The sequence below is a fragment of the Lithobates pipiens genome, unplaced genomic scaffold (genome assembly GCF_037356315.1).
Source record: "Lithobates pipiens isolate NorthernLeopardFrog02 unplaced genomic scaffold, aLitPip1_a1.2 Scaffold_18, whole genome shotgun sequence".
NCBI lineage: Eukaryota > Metazoa > Chordata > Amphibia > Anura > Ranidae > Lithobates > Lithobates pipiens.
The window spans coordinates 365,066,002-365,083,941 of NW_027507758.1; the positions used below are offsets into that span (position 1 = coordinate 365,066,002).

General features: G+C 38.5%; 1 protein-coding gene across 1 annotated transcript in view; it reads left to right on the plus strand.

The window, feature by feature from the left end:
- Positions 1–3,538: 3,538 nt before the first annotated feature.
- TFRC (transferrin receptor) overlaps positions 3,539–17,940 on the plus strand; it is a gene marked incomplete in the record, with an annotated part of 151,954 nt that continues 137,552 nt past the window's right edge. Inside the window, 1 exon segment of the mRNA XM_077487593.1 lies at positions 3,539–3,620. Coding sequence (XP_077343719.1) covers positions 3,568–3,620 — 53 coding nt within the window.

Sequence of the window (17,940 nt, forward strand, 5' to 3'; positions counted from 1 at the left end):
AGTTTTGTTATATAGCTAATTTAGATACAACTCGTTTTTTAGTCTATAGAGTATATCTAAAGCGAAAATGTTATAGTATGGAAACCCATGTCATTTCTATTTTAAATGCAGTTTCTGTCTTACTGGGAAGATTTTTCTTTACTTCCTGCCCCTCAAACCACAGGAAGTAAGAGGAAATCTTTTCAAAGGGAAATTCAGTTGCAAAAATTAGAACTGTATCGAAATTGTAATTCAGTAATGCAACAGGCACACGTAGCGTAGCATTGGGTCTCAGGTGTGCTGACAGCGTCTGGCTCAAGGGGTGGAATGCGGCCTGGCCAGTCCATGCCCAAAGTGGTGCGGTTTCCGGGAAGGATGGCTTTTCCATGCACTTTCCCTACTCATCTGGAACCTCTCCCTTATGTTAAGCACTGCCCCTGACAGAGGGGTAACCTGTCTGTACTCTATCCACATGCGAAATGCATGCCAAACTTAGGAGCCATGGTCTTAAGTTGACCCTGTTGACCAAAGATGGATGCCAAAGTCACATGAGATGTCAGCATCCAATTAGATGCTGCTTCTCTGTGACTGAGGAGATCGAAGAAGAACAAGGCTCCTCTTGACATTTCTGCTCCATCGCCGCTACGGTTGTGTGCCACCAAGTGGAGAAAATAGAGTGCACCTGCCTAGTGCCTACACTCTATTAGACAGTTGGATTGGCTCAAGTGCACCCATTAGATGATTATCTCTATTCCTGTTCTGGTTATAACCCAGAAATGTGAATTTACCCTCACTTTCAGTCCTGGAGACAATGGTTACCAGGACAAACAGAAAAGGTAATTTAACCACTTGCCAACTGGTCCACAACCAAAAAAAAGGCTACAGCGTGGTTGGATAACTCTGGGAGGGCATACTCTAATGTCCTCCCAGAATCACGCTCCAGTACGCCCCCTGGGGCATGCACCCGGAAATGTCTGTGACCATTGGAATATGGGTCGGGGTAAAGGGCCAGTGACAGCAGCCCTTTCCCACGTGATCACTCTGTCCAATGATAGATTGATCACTTGTAAACAAACCAGAGTATGTCTGGGTCGGCTCCTCCCCTCTCATCATGCCGATTGGTACAGCGTGTAAGGAGAGGAGGGAGCTGGTGCAGCAGCGCTGTGGGCTGGATCTGAAGAGCCCACAGCGCTGATCTGTGCCCATCCCTGGCTCATTCATCCATCCATACCTGGCTCATACATCCACATTCATGCTCCATCCCTGGCTCATCCATCCTCATTCATGCTTCATCCCTGGCTCATCCATGCTCCATCCCTGGATCATCCATCCTCATTCATGCTCCATCCCTGGCTCATCCATCCACAATCATGCTCCATCCCTGGCTCATCCATCCACATTCATGCTCCATCCCTGGCTCATCCATCCACAATCATGCTCCATCCCTGGCTCATCCATCCACATTCATGCTCATCCATTCTACACCCCTAAGATATGTAGCAGTATACATTTTCCAAAATTTATGAAGAAAAATTACTAATTTGTAAAATTTTATAACAGAAATGAAGAAAAATGCAATTTATTTTTTTACAATATGTTGGCTCTTTTTTAATTTATAGCACAAAAAATAAAAAACCCAGCGGTGATTAAATGCCACAAAAAGAAAGCTCTAATTGTGTGGGAAAAAAGGACAAAAAGTCACATGGGTACAGTGTTGCATGACTGTGTAATTGTTATACAAATTGTGAGAGCACTGAAACCTGAATATTGGTGTGGTAAGAAAGGGGGTTTAAGTGCCCAGCGGGCAAGTGGTTAAAGTGGAACCTGACAAAATGGCTGTTATCGGTCACAGCCAGGGGTACTATCTAGTGCTGGAGGCTACATTGTCCTACCCCTCAAATGTGTGCTGATTCAAGGGTAGGGAACTTCTGTAAGACTAGAATGGGAGCTCTGTCAGTGCCAGGCAACAACCACCATGACAGATTTAGTAGCTTCCACTAGCACATGTATTTTTATTAACAATGATTTAAGATTACTCTTAATAATCTGCATCTTTCCAGGGGTTCTTTGACTAAATATCTGTAAAACAGCACAGTTAACAAAATAATGCCCAATTTGATACAGATGTACAAAAATAACCACACCAACTTAAATGTTTGTATAACTGCTAAGTTCATCAAAAACTACAAATCTTAGGGATTTTCTTTGTAGACTTTACTATGAGAATGGGATTTTACTTAGGTAACCACAATTACGTGCACTGTAATGTTTTGACAAGATATTACATACACATTGCTTATTACAAATGACTATAACTTTTTTTTTTTTTTTTTACCTCTTTTGGATCGTTTTTATTTTAATCCATGTTTGTAATATAGATAAACATTTATTATCTGAAAAATCATTTTCAGACTACTATGGATTTCTTTTCAGACACCTCATTGTAAATTTATATAGAGCTGTAGGCAGGAATGGGAAGGTTGGGGTACTGCTCTGGCTCATTCAGCACTACAGTATGTGTAATGTAGGTATGGATATTTTTACCTAGTTACATTGGTCCTGCTTGATTTATTAAACGTACTATCTCTGTCTGATAACTGGACAGTGATAGAGCAGCAGCCATACAATGAGGAGTCACCACTTAGCTTAAGCTAGGTGCACACAGATCAAAATTCAGACGGTTCAGCAAGGACCAGCCAAATTTAAATCTGTGTGTAGCCCTCCATGTTAGATAGAAGTTGATTGTAAGATCTGCTTGTGTCGAATGGACCAGCTGGAAATTTTTCATTTGATCAGTGGCTGCAGCACTAATCAGTGTATTCTGACATCGGGGGGTCCCCAATATCAGATTATAATGTTTTGGTGGTGGTGGGGTTCCTGTATCCACCTTGCTTGTTTGGGTGCAGAAATCTATTGTAAAAATAATTTGTGTTTACCCAACTTTAAACTGCTGTCCCCTCCTGCCAATATGCTGACTGCTAACTGTCTTCATACTGACCCTTCCCTTCCTTCAATCCAGGTCCTTCCATGCAGGGGGTTGCAGGAGGCTGATATCAGTGTGTACTTACATTTGCTGCAGTTAAAAAAATAAAATAAAGGATTTTTAAAGAGGAACTTCATCGGAATAATCAAAAATAAATAAAGACCGATGTTTTTATACCTTCCTGAAGTTAATGCTTAAATGTAAGTAATATTGTTACTATAACCGTTCTGTTAAATTTTGGTTGTGCGGATCATTGGAATGCTGATGAAATGCAGGATTCGTTTGTTAATTTAAAACTGACTTTTGCATTCAGGAACCTCATCCTGATGGTCATTTGCCTATGACCTTGACCACTGCTATTTTGCCTGGAGCAGTATCTTTTAAGTTTGTTACTAAGTGACAAATAGTCCCAACATAATGTCAAGGTCTTTTTCAAGTTAAAAGTTCATGAACATGACAGAGTGACAAAAAAGATCATTAACAGGCATGGCTATCTTTCACAAATACAGTTTTTTCAGGCGCATTATTTATTTTAGCCTGGTCTTTTATATTTTGGAAGGGCTTGCTACATACACTGAGGGTGATGGATTTTGTGAAAATTTGATATGAAGATTTTTCTTTCCAGTAATACATGGAATTTCCTAATTTATTCTGTAAGGTAAGTAGAATATTTGGCACAGATCACACAGTAACACAAAAGACGATATATGATTTTATATATATATATATATATATATATATATATATATATATATATATATATATATATATATATATATATATATATACGAAAACCCAGACTCAACTTCTTGAAGATCGCTGGGAAATTATGATATATCAATTCTGTCAGCTTGCTATACAAACACGTTTTTCAGAAATAAGTTCAATTGTAATAATGAATGAGAGGTACTTTAAATACATGTCAGTAATTCTCTTCTAGAAGGTAGGCTCAGCCACTTTTTTCTTATATATATTTTTCTTATATTATTTTTTGCTCAGGGGTTCTATATAATCTAGGTGTTTGTAAAGCTTCACTCTCAGCCACAGGTGTGCCCTAGAACTGTTCTACCTTGGTCAATAAATTTTAATAATTTTAAAAAGTAATTTTGTAAGTGCAGTAACCAATAACAAACATTTCTAATTAGCTCATGGATTCTGATTGATGTTTAAAGAAAATAATTAGACCTTAAGGATAAGAATTTTTTTAATGGATAAGGCCATTTGTAGCTCAGTTTTCTTAAGCCAGCTTAAACTACTCCATGTAGAATTGAGGATTTTCTACCATCTCAAAATATTTACATGCAATAAATAAAAATGTAGACAAATTAACACTGCTCGTAAAGTATGTGAAAATAAATGACCGAAAAAAGTATGCTCTTTCCCCTTCTTTTGTGTATCTGCCAGTTTTTATCAAAACCTGATGTACAACTACTGTGATAGTAAAGTCAAATAGAATGTTCAACAGTAGGGAGCGAATTATATGTCACGTGTTCTCTACATTGTGATGCCAACCTATCCAAGTATTGCTCCGCGCAAGACTTGTATGTTACATAGAGATGCTGCCAAAAATGAAATCATGCTCTCTTTGTGGTCTTCTCGGTGATGTCATGACAATATTTTTCATTTCTTTATGGGTTTTTTTCTCAACAATTCTCCAATCTGAAAATGTATATTAGTTTCGTGGAATAACCTCAATGTGGTTAAACCATCTAATAATACAGGGTGAAGAAAGACAAGCCCCCTGAAAAGAAGTCATGGGCAGACCACGTTGCTTTATAACAGCAAAAATATTTATTGCACAGAAAAACAAAAAACATACAAAAACTAGGCACCCAAAATATGCAAATTTTTTCCTTTTGCAGCAGGATGGTATCGAAATCGCCTCTCCATGATGGCAAGTTCAGGGTATAAATCCCCTTAATGCTGATACCATCCATGCTGCCACCATGAACATCTGAAAAATATAATGCTCCTAAGTATTTAACATTTGTGATCATTCATTTCTTTATATACTATACCATATAAACATAGAATGAATGTTACAAAATGAACTCTTTGGCTCCGTTTCAGGGCCAAATTCAGGCATAGATTCGGCCCTGATTTGTCCCCGAAACGGGAAACAGGGACGTACAGCACTCCTGTGCGATCCGCAGCCGGTTCCAGTGTGAATCGAGCCTAAATATCATAGAAATAGTATTTTCTTATGCAGCTGCTCCCATTGTAAAACATGCATATACACAACCACAAATACCAGTGTTTAGGCTCCATTCACACTTGTGTGACATGTCATGCAACTTTGGACATCAAAGTCGCATGACAAGTCGTTCCCCCTGTTTTTCAATAATAACCATTCACATTCAGTTGCAGCAACTTCAAAGTAGTTCATACACTACTTTGGTCTGACTTTCATGCAACTTGAAGACCACAGACTTCAATGTTAACCCTCAAAAGTTTCATGAAAAGTCATACCTGAATGTTATACAATGCAACAATTGTTCATTATTACTGGTACAAGCCAAAGTCATATCCAAGTTGCACCCATCCAAAGTTGCATCAAAGTTGCACCCAAGTTGCACTCCAAAGTCGACGCAACTTTGAAGTTGTATAAGTATGAATGGAGCCTTGGTGTATCTCCCCTGCAACAAATAGAGGAATAAAGTAAGAGCTGTGTATAGTTGTTCAGTTCTGAAAGTGGTACTAAAGTGGCCAATCCTCCATCCCTGTTACTATAAAAAAAAAAAGGGAGATATTGTTGCAGTGAATGTGAACTCCAAAAGTATGAGGGTTCTTCAAAAAGTTTCTGCACAATTTTTTGAATTCTTTTTTTATGAAGAATTTAAAAAACAAATGACAACTCTTTGTTTTCAATATTTTATTGAAATTTTTACACAAAAGAAGGGAAAAACAGTGCACAGTATGTAAGCAGGAAGGAAAATTATGCAGTGGAGGATCCACAACTTTTGTAAAGTCTATACAAAAAACAGAGTAATGAAAAAACAGAAGGCATAAACTAATAAACTTTACAGTTATAATGAGTTACATTTTCTGAGAAGATAGCACGATCATGTATCAAGGGCACCTTTCATTAAAACTTTAAGGTGTTTTAAGGATTCATACCATTGCATCCAATTTGCAATAGCAGGAGATTTTGACAGGCTCTCTATGGACCCGGTTCACATATCTCCGCTGTGGCTCCGGTGCGAATTTGCACAGACTGCAGCGCAGTGACCTTGGCACCCCTCCACCTTCCTTTGCTGCCAGGCCAGTTAGAAAGCGCCGCACACTTCACGCATGGGCAGTAGGGGACTAGCTGTAAAGCCGAAAGGCTTTACTGTCAGTTTCCCTTACCAAGAATGGCAGTGGCAGCACCAGAGAGCTGATTGGAAAATCAGCTGGGGTGCTGACATTGTGGGATCGATGGACAGGTAAGTGTCCTAATATTAAAAGTCAACAGCTACAGTATTTGTAGCTGCTGACTTAATTATTTTTTTTTTTTGGGGGGGGGGGAGCAGAATTCCTTTTTAATATACTGCAAGGGCCATATCTCATCAGAGTGGCTATAGAAATTGCAACTCTTATACTAAACTGCAAGGTCAGCCAGATTGCTAGACACACTAGTCACATGACACTCAGACACAACCAATTACTACTCTCCCACCCTCACCATTTCCACCAAAAATAATAAAATGCGGAAACTTTTTGAAGACCCCTTGCATATTTTCTTTCTATTTAAATTGCTTATGGAACCAATGGGTCCTGAATGCTGTCTGTGTCCAAGGCCGATCACCCACACATGAGTGAATAAATGTGAACACCTGCCAAATAGATACAGGTGCTTTCAATGAAGCTTCCTCTCCACACCTATTTGCATGCATGCCCGATGAGTCTCCCACGGGTAATCACAAACCGCCCCATTTAAAAGTGTGAATGGCGCCTAATACTATATTCCTGGTGCGGCCAGACCATCAACCTTATTATTTGATATAGTATGGATGAATATCCTCTATGAAAGTATGACAGTCTATTTCTAGAAGGGATGATTCATAATTATTCCATCTGTAAACGACTTATTTAGACAAGAGTAATGATGACCTGTTACGGTCATGCTTGAATTGTTGCCACAGGTTATTGCACATAAATATGCCTTTTAACCAAGGCTCTAGTGTACAATCGTACATATACTGCAGTTGTACTATCACCTTGAATAAATAAATAAAGTCGCGCTATGGAAAAAACAAATCTCCTAAGTGATAGAAATATGTGAAATAAATTGAAAATAAAAATATACTGGGTTAGAGCTGCCTGTGCCTGAAGCCCTCACTTCCTTATTGGGGAGGAGAGGGAAATGAAAATGTGAAATAAAAAGGTTATGGCGCTAAACCCTATTAGTGATGAGGTGAGTTAACTTATCAAATCCTAGTGTTTGATTTTTTATATAAAAAGAGAAAGAAAAAGAAAAAAGCTGTTGGTGATACCGTGAAAAAAATATATATCCTAAAGCAATTTTATCCAAAACAAATTGTGTGTGATTAATGTGGAGTCAGCATTCATGTTCCATTATAATAAAAACAAAAAATGAGTATTAAATTATCATATACGTATCAGCCTACTAAAAACATGTAAACCTTCATTAAATGTGCAAATTAGTGGAAATAATGTTAATATTCAACAGTATGTTAGTGTAAAACAGATTGTGCAAACATGTGCAAAAAAATGTACAAAAAAGCAACTAAAGGTCAGAACAACCAAGGATCAGAAATAATTTAACCATAAAATCGCATGAAGTCGCTAAATGTGCGAATAGACAATATTTTCAACCAATAATTGCATGAAGACGCATCTGTGTCCAATATAAGTCCAAAATTAATATTTGGCTTGATAGTGCTGCCTCTTCAGACTATTGTTGTAATTGTTACAAAAAGTCAATGGGGGGTATTTGATTTACTCGTGCAAATAGTGCGGGCTTTCAATTAGAGAACTTCATCCCCGGTGCGCCACTCTGTGCTATAGTATGTGAATGCTCTCACCAGAGTTAATGCCCCTGTGGGGCTGGATGGACCTTCACAATGTAAGCCACTGTGTTGCTCTCTGGCTGCTGCTGGTGCACTGGGTGAAGCTTCGTTGTTCCGTCCGTATGGTATCCAACGTTAATTATATAAGGGAAGACATATCCATAGTGTAATACGTTCTTAACCAAATCGTTCGTTTATTAATATTAAAATCTACTCACATTTTACATTAAAAGCATGTGCATATAGGAAAAACTCCGCCGTTCGTCTCAAACGAGTGCACACAACGTGGCCACGCCCTACGCGTTTCGTCACTACGACGTCCTCTGGAGCGGCCATATTGGTGCACCTTATTGCTTAAATAGGGTGCAGTGCTCCACTACGCCTGCGCTAAAATAACAGCGCCATTTTGGGTGTGGGATGCCCTTACTCTACTGGGGATGAATACCATTACTCCCCCTAGTGTCCTTAGGGAAGACTGATATACTTAGCCTTGGAGCACTGCAGCCTACCCATAAACCATACTCAGTTTAGATGACATTCTTTAGTTTTTCCCATTTAACCGGACGTTTATAATTAAGAGAATAAAAATAAAAATAAAATTAAATGACACTAAAAATACATTAAATAAATGTATGTATAGGAATACATACATAAAATTCACGTATATAAAATTCATACATATATAAAAATTCTTACATAAAAATTCATGCATAAGAAAGGGGGGTATACATTAATACTGAAAAAACGCATAAATTTGTAAAGATTATAAAAATTATAAAAATTATTTAAGAGGTTTTTTAATATTATTTAATTATTTAAGGGGTTTTTTATGTTTAAAAAAGTTTTTTATGCATACTAATATGTGAATGTAAATGGAGAAATTATTCCAAAGGAAAGTTTTCCAAGAGGAAAGTTTTTTTGGGAAGGAATTAAATAAAATAAAATTCTTAAGAAATAGATATATATGGAGGTGCTAAGAAGGTCTGTTTAACATCGTCCTATAGGTGATTGTAGTATTTGTGACTGTATGTTTGATTCCTACAGGGGAACTTTTAGATAATTTAGATCAGTCTTGTTGTAATTCCGACACATCCAATGTATTTTGAATGAATAACATTCGACCTGAACCCGAAGGTGTGGGCCATGTGATGTTAATATTGGGGTAGATAGGTTACTTATATATGTGGTTAGGTCTTATCGGGATCCTGTAGTGTTATGTATGTGTATGGGTAACATTCGACTACGGAATGTTCGTCCAGCATTATCTAATGCTGAGGCAAACAGTTGACTGTTAAAAGTTAGTTAAGAAGCAATTGACTATTAAAAGTTAGTTAAGAAGCAATTGAGGTCTAATTCTATGTTCATTCCCCTTGGCTGGAGGGTATCTAAATTAAAAATCCATTTCGTTTCGTTCCTGGATATTTTGATCGTTTTGTCTTCCCCTCTCCAGTGGCCTCTTATTTTGTCTATTCCGTAGAAAATCATTTGTCCAGGGTCCCGATTGTGGAAATCCCTAAAGTGTTTGGAGACACTGTGTTTCTGGAAGCCTTTTTTGATATTTGCAATATGTTCCCTTATCCTGACTTTTAACTCCCTGGTGGTCCTTCCCACATATTGCTTATGGCAAGGACATTCAATGACGTAAGTGACGTGGGAGCTGTTACAAGTAATCAATTCTTTGATTTTATATTCTTTCCCATTAGAGGTGGAATTAAAAGTAGTTTTCTTCTTTTCTGTCTTTTTACTATTTCTGCATGGGAGGCAATTTCCGCACTTATAGAATCCTTTTAGGGTTTCGGAAATTTTTATTTGTTTTGGTGGGTCCACCACATTTTTTACTAGTTTGTTTCGGAGTGTTGGAGCCCTCCTGTAGATGAACCGTGGTTTGTTCGGCAACATGGCCTGGAGTGAGCTGTCTGCTTGTAAAATCGGCCAGTGTTTTTTGATGATACGCTCTACATCTTTATGTTGTCTGTTATACCCTGTAAGGAACGCGATGTCATGGAGGTTTTGTTTTGGTTTTACTTTCTTGCCTTCAATTAGTTTTTTCCTATCCATATGTTTTACTTCATTTTTTAATTTACGGAGATTTTCTTCTTTATATCCTTTCTTCCTAAACCTTTCGATGACTATATCCGCCTGCTTATCAAAGTCGTCAATTTTGCTACAGTTCCTGTATAGCCGTAGAAGCTGGCCTTTGGGTATGTTCCCTAGCCACCTAGAATGGTGGCAGCTATTTGTGGGGATGTACCCATTGCGATCCGTGGTCTTGAAGAAGGTGCGGGTGCCAAGATTTCCTTCATGTTTGTAAATTTGGAGGTCCAGATAATCTACAGTCTGGGTGTTAAACTTTCCTGTGAATTTGATGTGATATATATTGTCATTGATTTCTCCAAAAAAGTCTTGCAGTTGTTCTACCGTGCCTCCCCATACCAATATAATATCGTCTATATATCGACGGTAAAATTTCAAATTTTGCCTATGCACTCCATAAATTTGTTCTTCCTCCCATCGGTTCAAAAACAAGTTCGCCACACTTGGAGCGTACTTTGCCCCCATTGCCACGCCTTTCGTCTGTGTATAGAAAGTTCCATTGTACCAGAAATAGTTCGAAGTCATTGCCATCCTTAGGCCTTCAATGATGTATCTTATTTGTTCCTGTTTTAAATCCGATAGTCGTTGTAATGCCCACTCGACACTACTGATGCCATCCTCTTGTTTTATATTTGTATATAGCGATTCCACGTCTATTGTCACCAATATGTCACTTTCACTAATGGGGATTCCATTCAAGTCCTCTAGTAATTGCTTACTGTCCCTTAAGTATGACCTTCCTTTTGTCACCAGGGGCTGTAGGAAACCATCCACATATGCCCCCAACCTGGAAAACAAAGAATCGATTCCACTTATTATGGGTCTCCCAGGTGGGTGAGTTTGATTTTTGTGGATCTTAGGGACGTAATAAATAACTGGGGTCTTTGCCGCCTTTGGAAATAGGTATTTCACCTCTTTTTTATTCAAAATGCCTTGGTCTTTGCCTTTTTTGATATATTTCTTAAGTTTAGTTTCATATTCTGATTTCGGGTTTTTCTTCAGCTTTTTGTATGTGTCAGGTATATTCAACAAGTTCTCCATTTCTTTCTCATAGTCTTGTTTATCCAAAATGACAAGGCCGCCTCCCTTGTCTGCGGGTCTGATGATAATCCCCTTTCTCTTTTCAATTGATTTAATGGTGTCCCATATTCCTTTTCCTTTGGTTTTTCTCACCTCTATATTCCTTAGGTCATGTTCGACCATCTTTTTGAAGACCTTAATGTTTTCATCCTGCTGGACTTTGGGATTGAAGGTTGAGTTGTTTCTTAATTGCGAGTGCTGGTAAAATGTGTTAGTATCTTCCTTCGTATGTGGATTCTTGGTTGCAAAGAATTTTTTGATGTTAAGTTTTCTCACAAATCTTTGGAGGTCTATATATGTTTCAAATTTATCTAGTCCCTTATCTGGGGCAAACTTTAAGCCCATGTCCAGCACCCTGAGTTCTTCCTCCGTAAAAACCGCCTTACTTAAATTATAAATGCCCTCCCCTATTGTTCCCTTCTTCTTTTTCTGGAGGCCTCCTCTCTTTCCTCGTATGCGTTTTCTGCTCTTCTGTCTTGTATCCAGTGTGTTTCTTCCCCTCTTTGATTCCGATGATGGCCGTTTCCCCCATAGTTCCTCCTCGTATTGTCTTCTCTGGTCCATCTCGGGTTCCATCCACCATTTCTTCTGGGGGGCCCGTACTGTTGATTCCTTATTGGATATCGAAATGGTCTCCAATCTCTCTGGGGACCATGTCTCATATCTCTCGGGCCTGGTGGTCTGTGTTCCTGTCCCCTGGGAAAAAAATCTCTTTCAAACCTCCGGTTTCTAAATGGGGTGTATTGGGGGTATTCCCTTAGAGGAGAGTATCTGTTGTGATGTCTCGGAATATTTGGTGTATAGGGAGTATGATTCCCCCTATATCTGTCTTGCTCATATTCCCCTACTGTCCTCCCTTCGGGTCTCCTATACCCTGGTGTGTGTGGAATGTCATTTCTTACTGTTCCATCTTGTGTGTGTGTGGGTTGGTTCCACTCCTGTTCTGTGTCTTGGGTTGGGTTTTCCCTGGATTCTTCCATTATGGATAGTTCATTGTCTTCCTCGTTATAGTTGCCCTCTATTTGCCATTTGTAAACCTGCTGGTTTTTGTAATCCAGCACATCCCTCTTGAATTTCTTTTGCTTCTTTTGTTGTATTTCCTTATCATACTTTTTTATGTGTTCTTGTAAGATCTTTTCCCTATCTATATATTCTGCTGTTTCTTTAAATGGTATGAGTTGATCCCTGAGTTGTGATATCTCTGTTTCTATGTTTTTCAATTTATGTTGGCGTCTGATCACTATTTTCTGTAGGAGTGCTCTTTCACTCTGATTGAAAAACTGATACCACTCTTCCATAAGGTGCCTATCGCTTATTGCATCATTTGGGGAGACATCCCATCTTAATCTCCTGGGTGTAATTTGTTCCGCTATATACTTTTCAAGAATGGCCACATCCCACCATACCCTCAATTGCTTCTCAAGGCTATGTTTCAGGTGTTTGAATAAACTATCCAAGTCCTGCTTAATGACCACATGTTCTTGATTAAATACCTCCACAAGGTTTACCATTCTGCTATTAACATATTTAAAAATATCCATTGCTGCAACTTTGAATTAGGGTCCGATAGGTCCCTTATATATAGATGAATAAATAAATAAAGTCGCGCTATGGAAAAAACAAATCTCCTAAGTGATAGAAATATGTGAAATAAATTGAAAATAAAAATATACTGGGTTAGAGCTGCCTGTGCCTGAAGCCCTCACTTCCTTATTGGGGAGGAGAGGGAAATGAAAATGTGAAATAAAAAGGTTATGGCGCTAAACCCTATTAGTGATGAGGTGAGTTAACTTATCAAATCCTAGTGTTTGATTTTTTATATAAAAAGAGAAAGAAAAAGAAAAAAGCTGTTGGTGATACCGTGAAAAAAATATATATCCTAAAGCAATTTTATCCAAAACAAATTGTGTGTGATTAATGTGGAGTCAGCATTCATGTTCCATTATAATAAAAACAAAAAATGAGTATTAAATTATCATATACGTATCAGCCTACTAAAAACATGTAAACCTTCATTAAATGTGCAAATTAGTGGAAATAATGTTAATATTCAACAGTATGTTAGTGTAAAACAGATTGTGCAAACATGTGCAAAAAAATGTACAAAAAAGCAACTAAAGGTCAGAACAACCAAGGATCAGAAATAATTTAACCATAAAATCGCATGAAGTCGCTAAATGTGCGAATAGACAATATTTTCAACCAAAACTGAGTATGGTTTATGGGTAGGCTGCAGTGCTCCAAGGCTAAGTATATCAGTCTTCCCTAAGGACACTAGGGGGAGTAATGGTATTCATCCCCAGTAGAGTAAGGGCATCCCACACCCAAAATGGCGCTGTTATTTTAGCGCAGGCGTAGTGGAGCACTGCACCCTATTTAAGCAATAAGGTGCACCAATATGGCCGCTCCAGAGGACGTCGTAGTGACGAAACGCGTAGGGCGTGGCCACGTTGTGTGCACTCGTTTGAGACGAACGGCGGAGTTTTTCCTATATGCACATGCTTTTAATGTAAAATGTGAGTAGATTTTAATATTAATAAACGAACGATTTGGTTAAGAACGTATTACACTATGGATATGTCTTCCCTTATATAATTAACGTTGGATACCATACGGACGGAACAACGAAGCTTCACCCAGTGCACCAGCAGCAGCCAGAGAGCAACACAGTGGCTTACATTGTGAAGGTCCATCCAGCCCCACAGGGGCATTAACTCTGGTGAGAGCATTCACATACTATAGCACAGAGTGGCGCACCGGGGATGAAGTTCTCTAATTGAAAGCCCGCACTATTTGCACGAGTAAATCAAATACCCCCCATTGACTTTTTGTAACAATTACAACAATAGTCTGAAGAGGCAGCACTATCAAGCCAAATATTAATTTTGGACTTATATTGGACACAGATGCGTCTTCATGCGATTATTGGTTGAAAATATTGTCTATTCGCACATTTAGCGACTTCATGCGATTTTATGGTTAAATTATTTCTGATCCTTGGTTGTTCTGACCTTTAGTTGCTTTTTTGTACATTTTTTTGCACATGTTTGCACAATCTGTTTTACACTAACATACTGTTGAATATTAACATTATTTCCACTAATTTGCACATTTAATGAAGGTTTACATGTTTTTAGTAGGCTGATACGTATATGATAATTTAATACTCATTTTTTGTTTTTATTATAATGGAACATGAATGCTGACTCCACATTAATCACACACAATTTGTTTTGGATAAAATTGCTTTAGGATATATATTTTTTTCACGGTATCACCAACAGCTTTTTTCTTTTTCTTTCTCTTTTTATATAAAAAATCAAACACTAGGATTTGATAAGTTAACTCACCTCATCACTAATAGGGTTTAGCGCCATAACCTTTTTATTTCACATTTTCATTTCCCTCTCCTCCCCAATAAGGAAGTGAGGGCTTCAGGCACAGGCAGCTCTAACCCAGTATATTTTTATTTTCAATTTATTTCACATATTTCTATCACTTAGGAGATTTGTTTTTTCCATAGCGCGACTTTATTTATTTATTCATCTATATATAAGGGACCTATCGGACCCTAATTCAAAGTTGCAGCAATGGATATTTTTAAATATGTTAATAGCAGAATGGTAAACCTTGTGGAGGTATTTAATCAAGAACATGTGGTCATTAAGCAGGACTTGGATAGTTTATTCAAACACCTGAAACATAGCCTTGAGAAGCAATTGAGGGTATGGTGGGATGTGGCCATTCTTGAAAAGTATATAGCGGAACAAATTACACCCAGGAGATTAAGATGGGATGTCTCCCCAAATGATGCAATAAGCGATAGGCACCTTATGGAAGAGTGGTATCAGTTTTTCAATCAGAGTGAAAGAGCACTCCTACAGAAAATAGTGATCAGACGCCAACATAAATTGAAAAACATAGAAACAGAGATATCACAACTCAGGGATCAACTCATACCATTTAAAGAAACAGCAGAATATATAGATAGGGAAAAGATCTTACAAGAACACATAAAAAAGTATGATAAGGAAATACAACAAAAGAAGCAAAAGAAATTCAAGAGGGATGTGCTGGATTACAAAAACCAGCAGGTTTACAAATGGCAAATAGAGGGCAACTATAACGAGGAAGACAATGAACTATCCATAATGGAAGAATCCAGGGAAAACCCAACCCAAGACACAGAACAGGAGTGGAACCAACCCACACACACACAAGATGGAACAGTAAGAAATGACATTCCACACACACCAGGGTATAGGAGACCCGAAGGGAGGACAGTAGGGGAATATGAGCAAGACAGATATAGGGGGAATCATACTCCCTATACACCAAATATTCCGAGACATCACAACAGATACTCTCCTCTAAGGGAATACCCCCAATACACCCCATTTAGAAACCGGAGGTTTGAAAGAGATTTTTTTCCCAGGGGACAGGAACACAGACCACCAGGCCCGAGAGATATGAGACATGGTCCCCAGAGAGATTGGAGACCATTTCGATATCCAATAAGGAATCAACAGTACGGGCCCCCCAGAAGAAATGGTGGATGGAACCCGAGATGGACCAGAGAAGACAATACGAGGAGGAACTATGGGGGAAACGGCCATCATCGGAATCAAAGAGGGGAAGAAACACACTGGATACAAGACAGAAGAGCAGAAAACGCATACGAGGAAAGAGAGGAGGCCTCCAGAAAAAGAAGAAGGGAACAATAGGGGAGGGCATTTATAATTTAAGTAAGGCGGTTTTTACGGAGGAAGAACTCAGGGTGCTGGACATGGGCTTAAAGTTTGCCCCAGATAAGGGACTAGATAAATTTGAAACATATATAGACCTCCAAAGATTTGTGAGAAAACTTAACATCAAAAAATTCTTTGCAACCAAGAATCCACATACGAAGGAAGATACTAACACATTTTACCAGCACTCGCAATTAAGAAACAACTCAACCTTCAATCCCAAAGTCCAGCAGGATGAAAACATTAAGGTCTTCAAAAAGATGGTCGAACATGACCTAAGGAATATAGAGGTGAGAAAAACCAAAGGAAAAGGAATATGGGACACCATTAAATCAATTGAAAAGAGAAAGGGGATTATCATCAGACCCGCAGACAAGGGAGGCGGCCTTGTCATTTTGGATAAACAAGACTATGAGAAAGAAATGGAGAACTTGTTGAATATACCTGACACATACAAAAAGCTGAAGAAAAACCCGAAATCAGAATATGAAACTAAACTTAAGAAATATATCAAAAAAGGCAAAGACCAAGGCATTTTGAATAAAAAAGAGGTGAAATACCTATTTCCAAAGGCGGCAAAGACCCCAGTTATTTATTACGTCCCTAAGATCCACAAAAATCAAACTCACCCACCTGGGAGACCCATAATAAGTGGAATCGATTCTTTGTTTTCCAGGTTGGGGGCATATGTGGATGGTTTCCTACAGCCCCTGGTGACAAAAGGAAGGTCATACTTAAGGGACAGTAAGCAATTACTAGAGGACTTGAATGGAATCCCCATTAGTGAAAGTGACATATTGGTGACAATAGACGTGGAATCGCTATATACAAATATAAAACAAGAGGATGGCATCAGTAGTGTCGAGTGGGCATTACAACGACTATCGGATTTAAAACAGGAACAAATAAGATACATCATTGAAGGCCTAAGGATGGCAATGACTTCGAACTATTTCTGGTACAATGGAACTTTCTATACACAGACGAAAGGCGTGGCAATGGGGGCAAAGTACGCTCCAAGTGTGGCGAACTTGTTTTTGAACCGATGGGAGGAAGAACAAATTTATGGAGTGCATAGGCAAAATTTGAAATTTTACCGTCGATATATAGACGATATTATATTGGTATGGGGAGGCACGGTAGAACAACTGCAAGACTTTTTTGGAGAAATCAATGACAATATATATCACATCAAATTCACAGGAAAGTTTAACACCCAGACTGTAGATTATCTGGACCTCCAAATTTACAAACATGAAGGAAATCTTGGCACCCGCACCTTCTTCAAGACCACGGATCGCAATGGGTACATCCCCACAAATAGCTGCCACCATTCTAGGTGGCTAGGGAACATACCCAAAGGCCAGCTTCTACGGCTATACAGGAACTGTAGCAAAATTGACGACTTTGATAAGCAGGCGGATATAGTCATCGAAAGGTTTAGGAAGAAAGGATATAAAGAAGAAAATCTCCGTAAATTAAAAAATGAAGTAAAACATATGGATAGGAAAAAACTAATTGAAGGCAAGAAAGTAAAACCAAAACAAAACCTCCATGACATCGCGTTCCTTACAGGGTATAACAGACAACATAAAGATGTAGAGCGTATCATCAAAAAACACTGGCCGATTTTACAAGCAGACAGCTCACTCCAGGCCATGTTGCCGAACAAACCACGGTTCATCTACAGGAGGGCTCCAACACTCCGAAACAAACTAGTAAAAAATGTGGTGGACCCACCAAAACAAATAAAAATTTCCGAAACCCTAAAAGGATTCTATAAGTGCGGAAATTGCCTCCCATGCAGAAATAGTAAAAAGACAGAAAAGAAGAAAACTACTTTTAATTCCACCTCTAATGGGAAAGAATATAAAATCAAAGAATTGATTACTTGTAACAGCTCCCACGTCACTTACGTCATTGAATGTCCTTGCCATAAGCAATATGTGGGAAGGACCACCAGGGAGTTAAAAGTCAGGATAAGGGAACATATTGCAAATATCAAAAAAGGCTTCCAGAAACACAGTGTCTCCAAACACTTTAG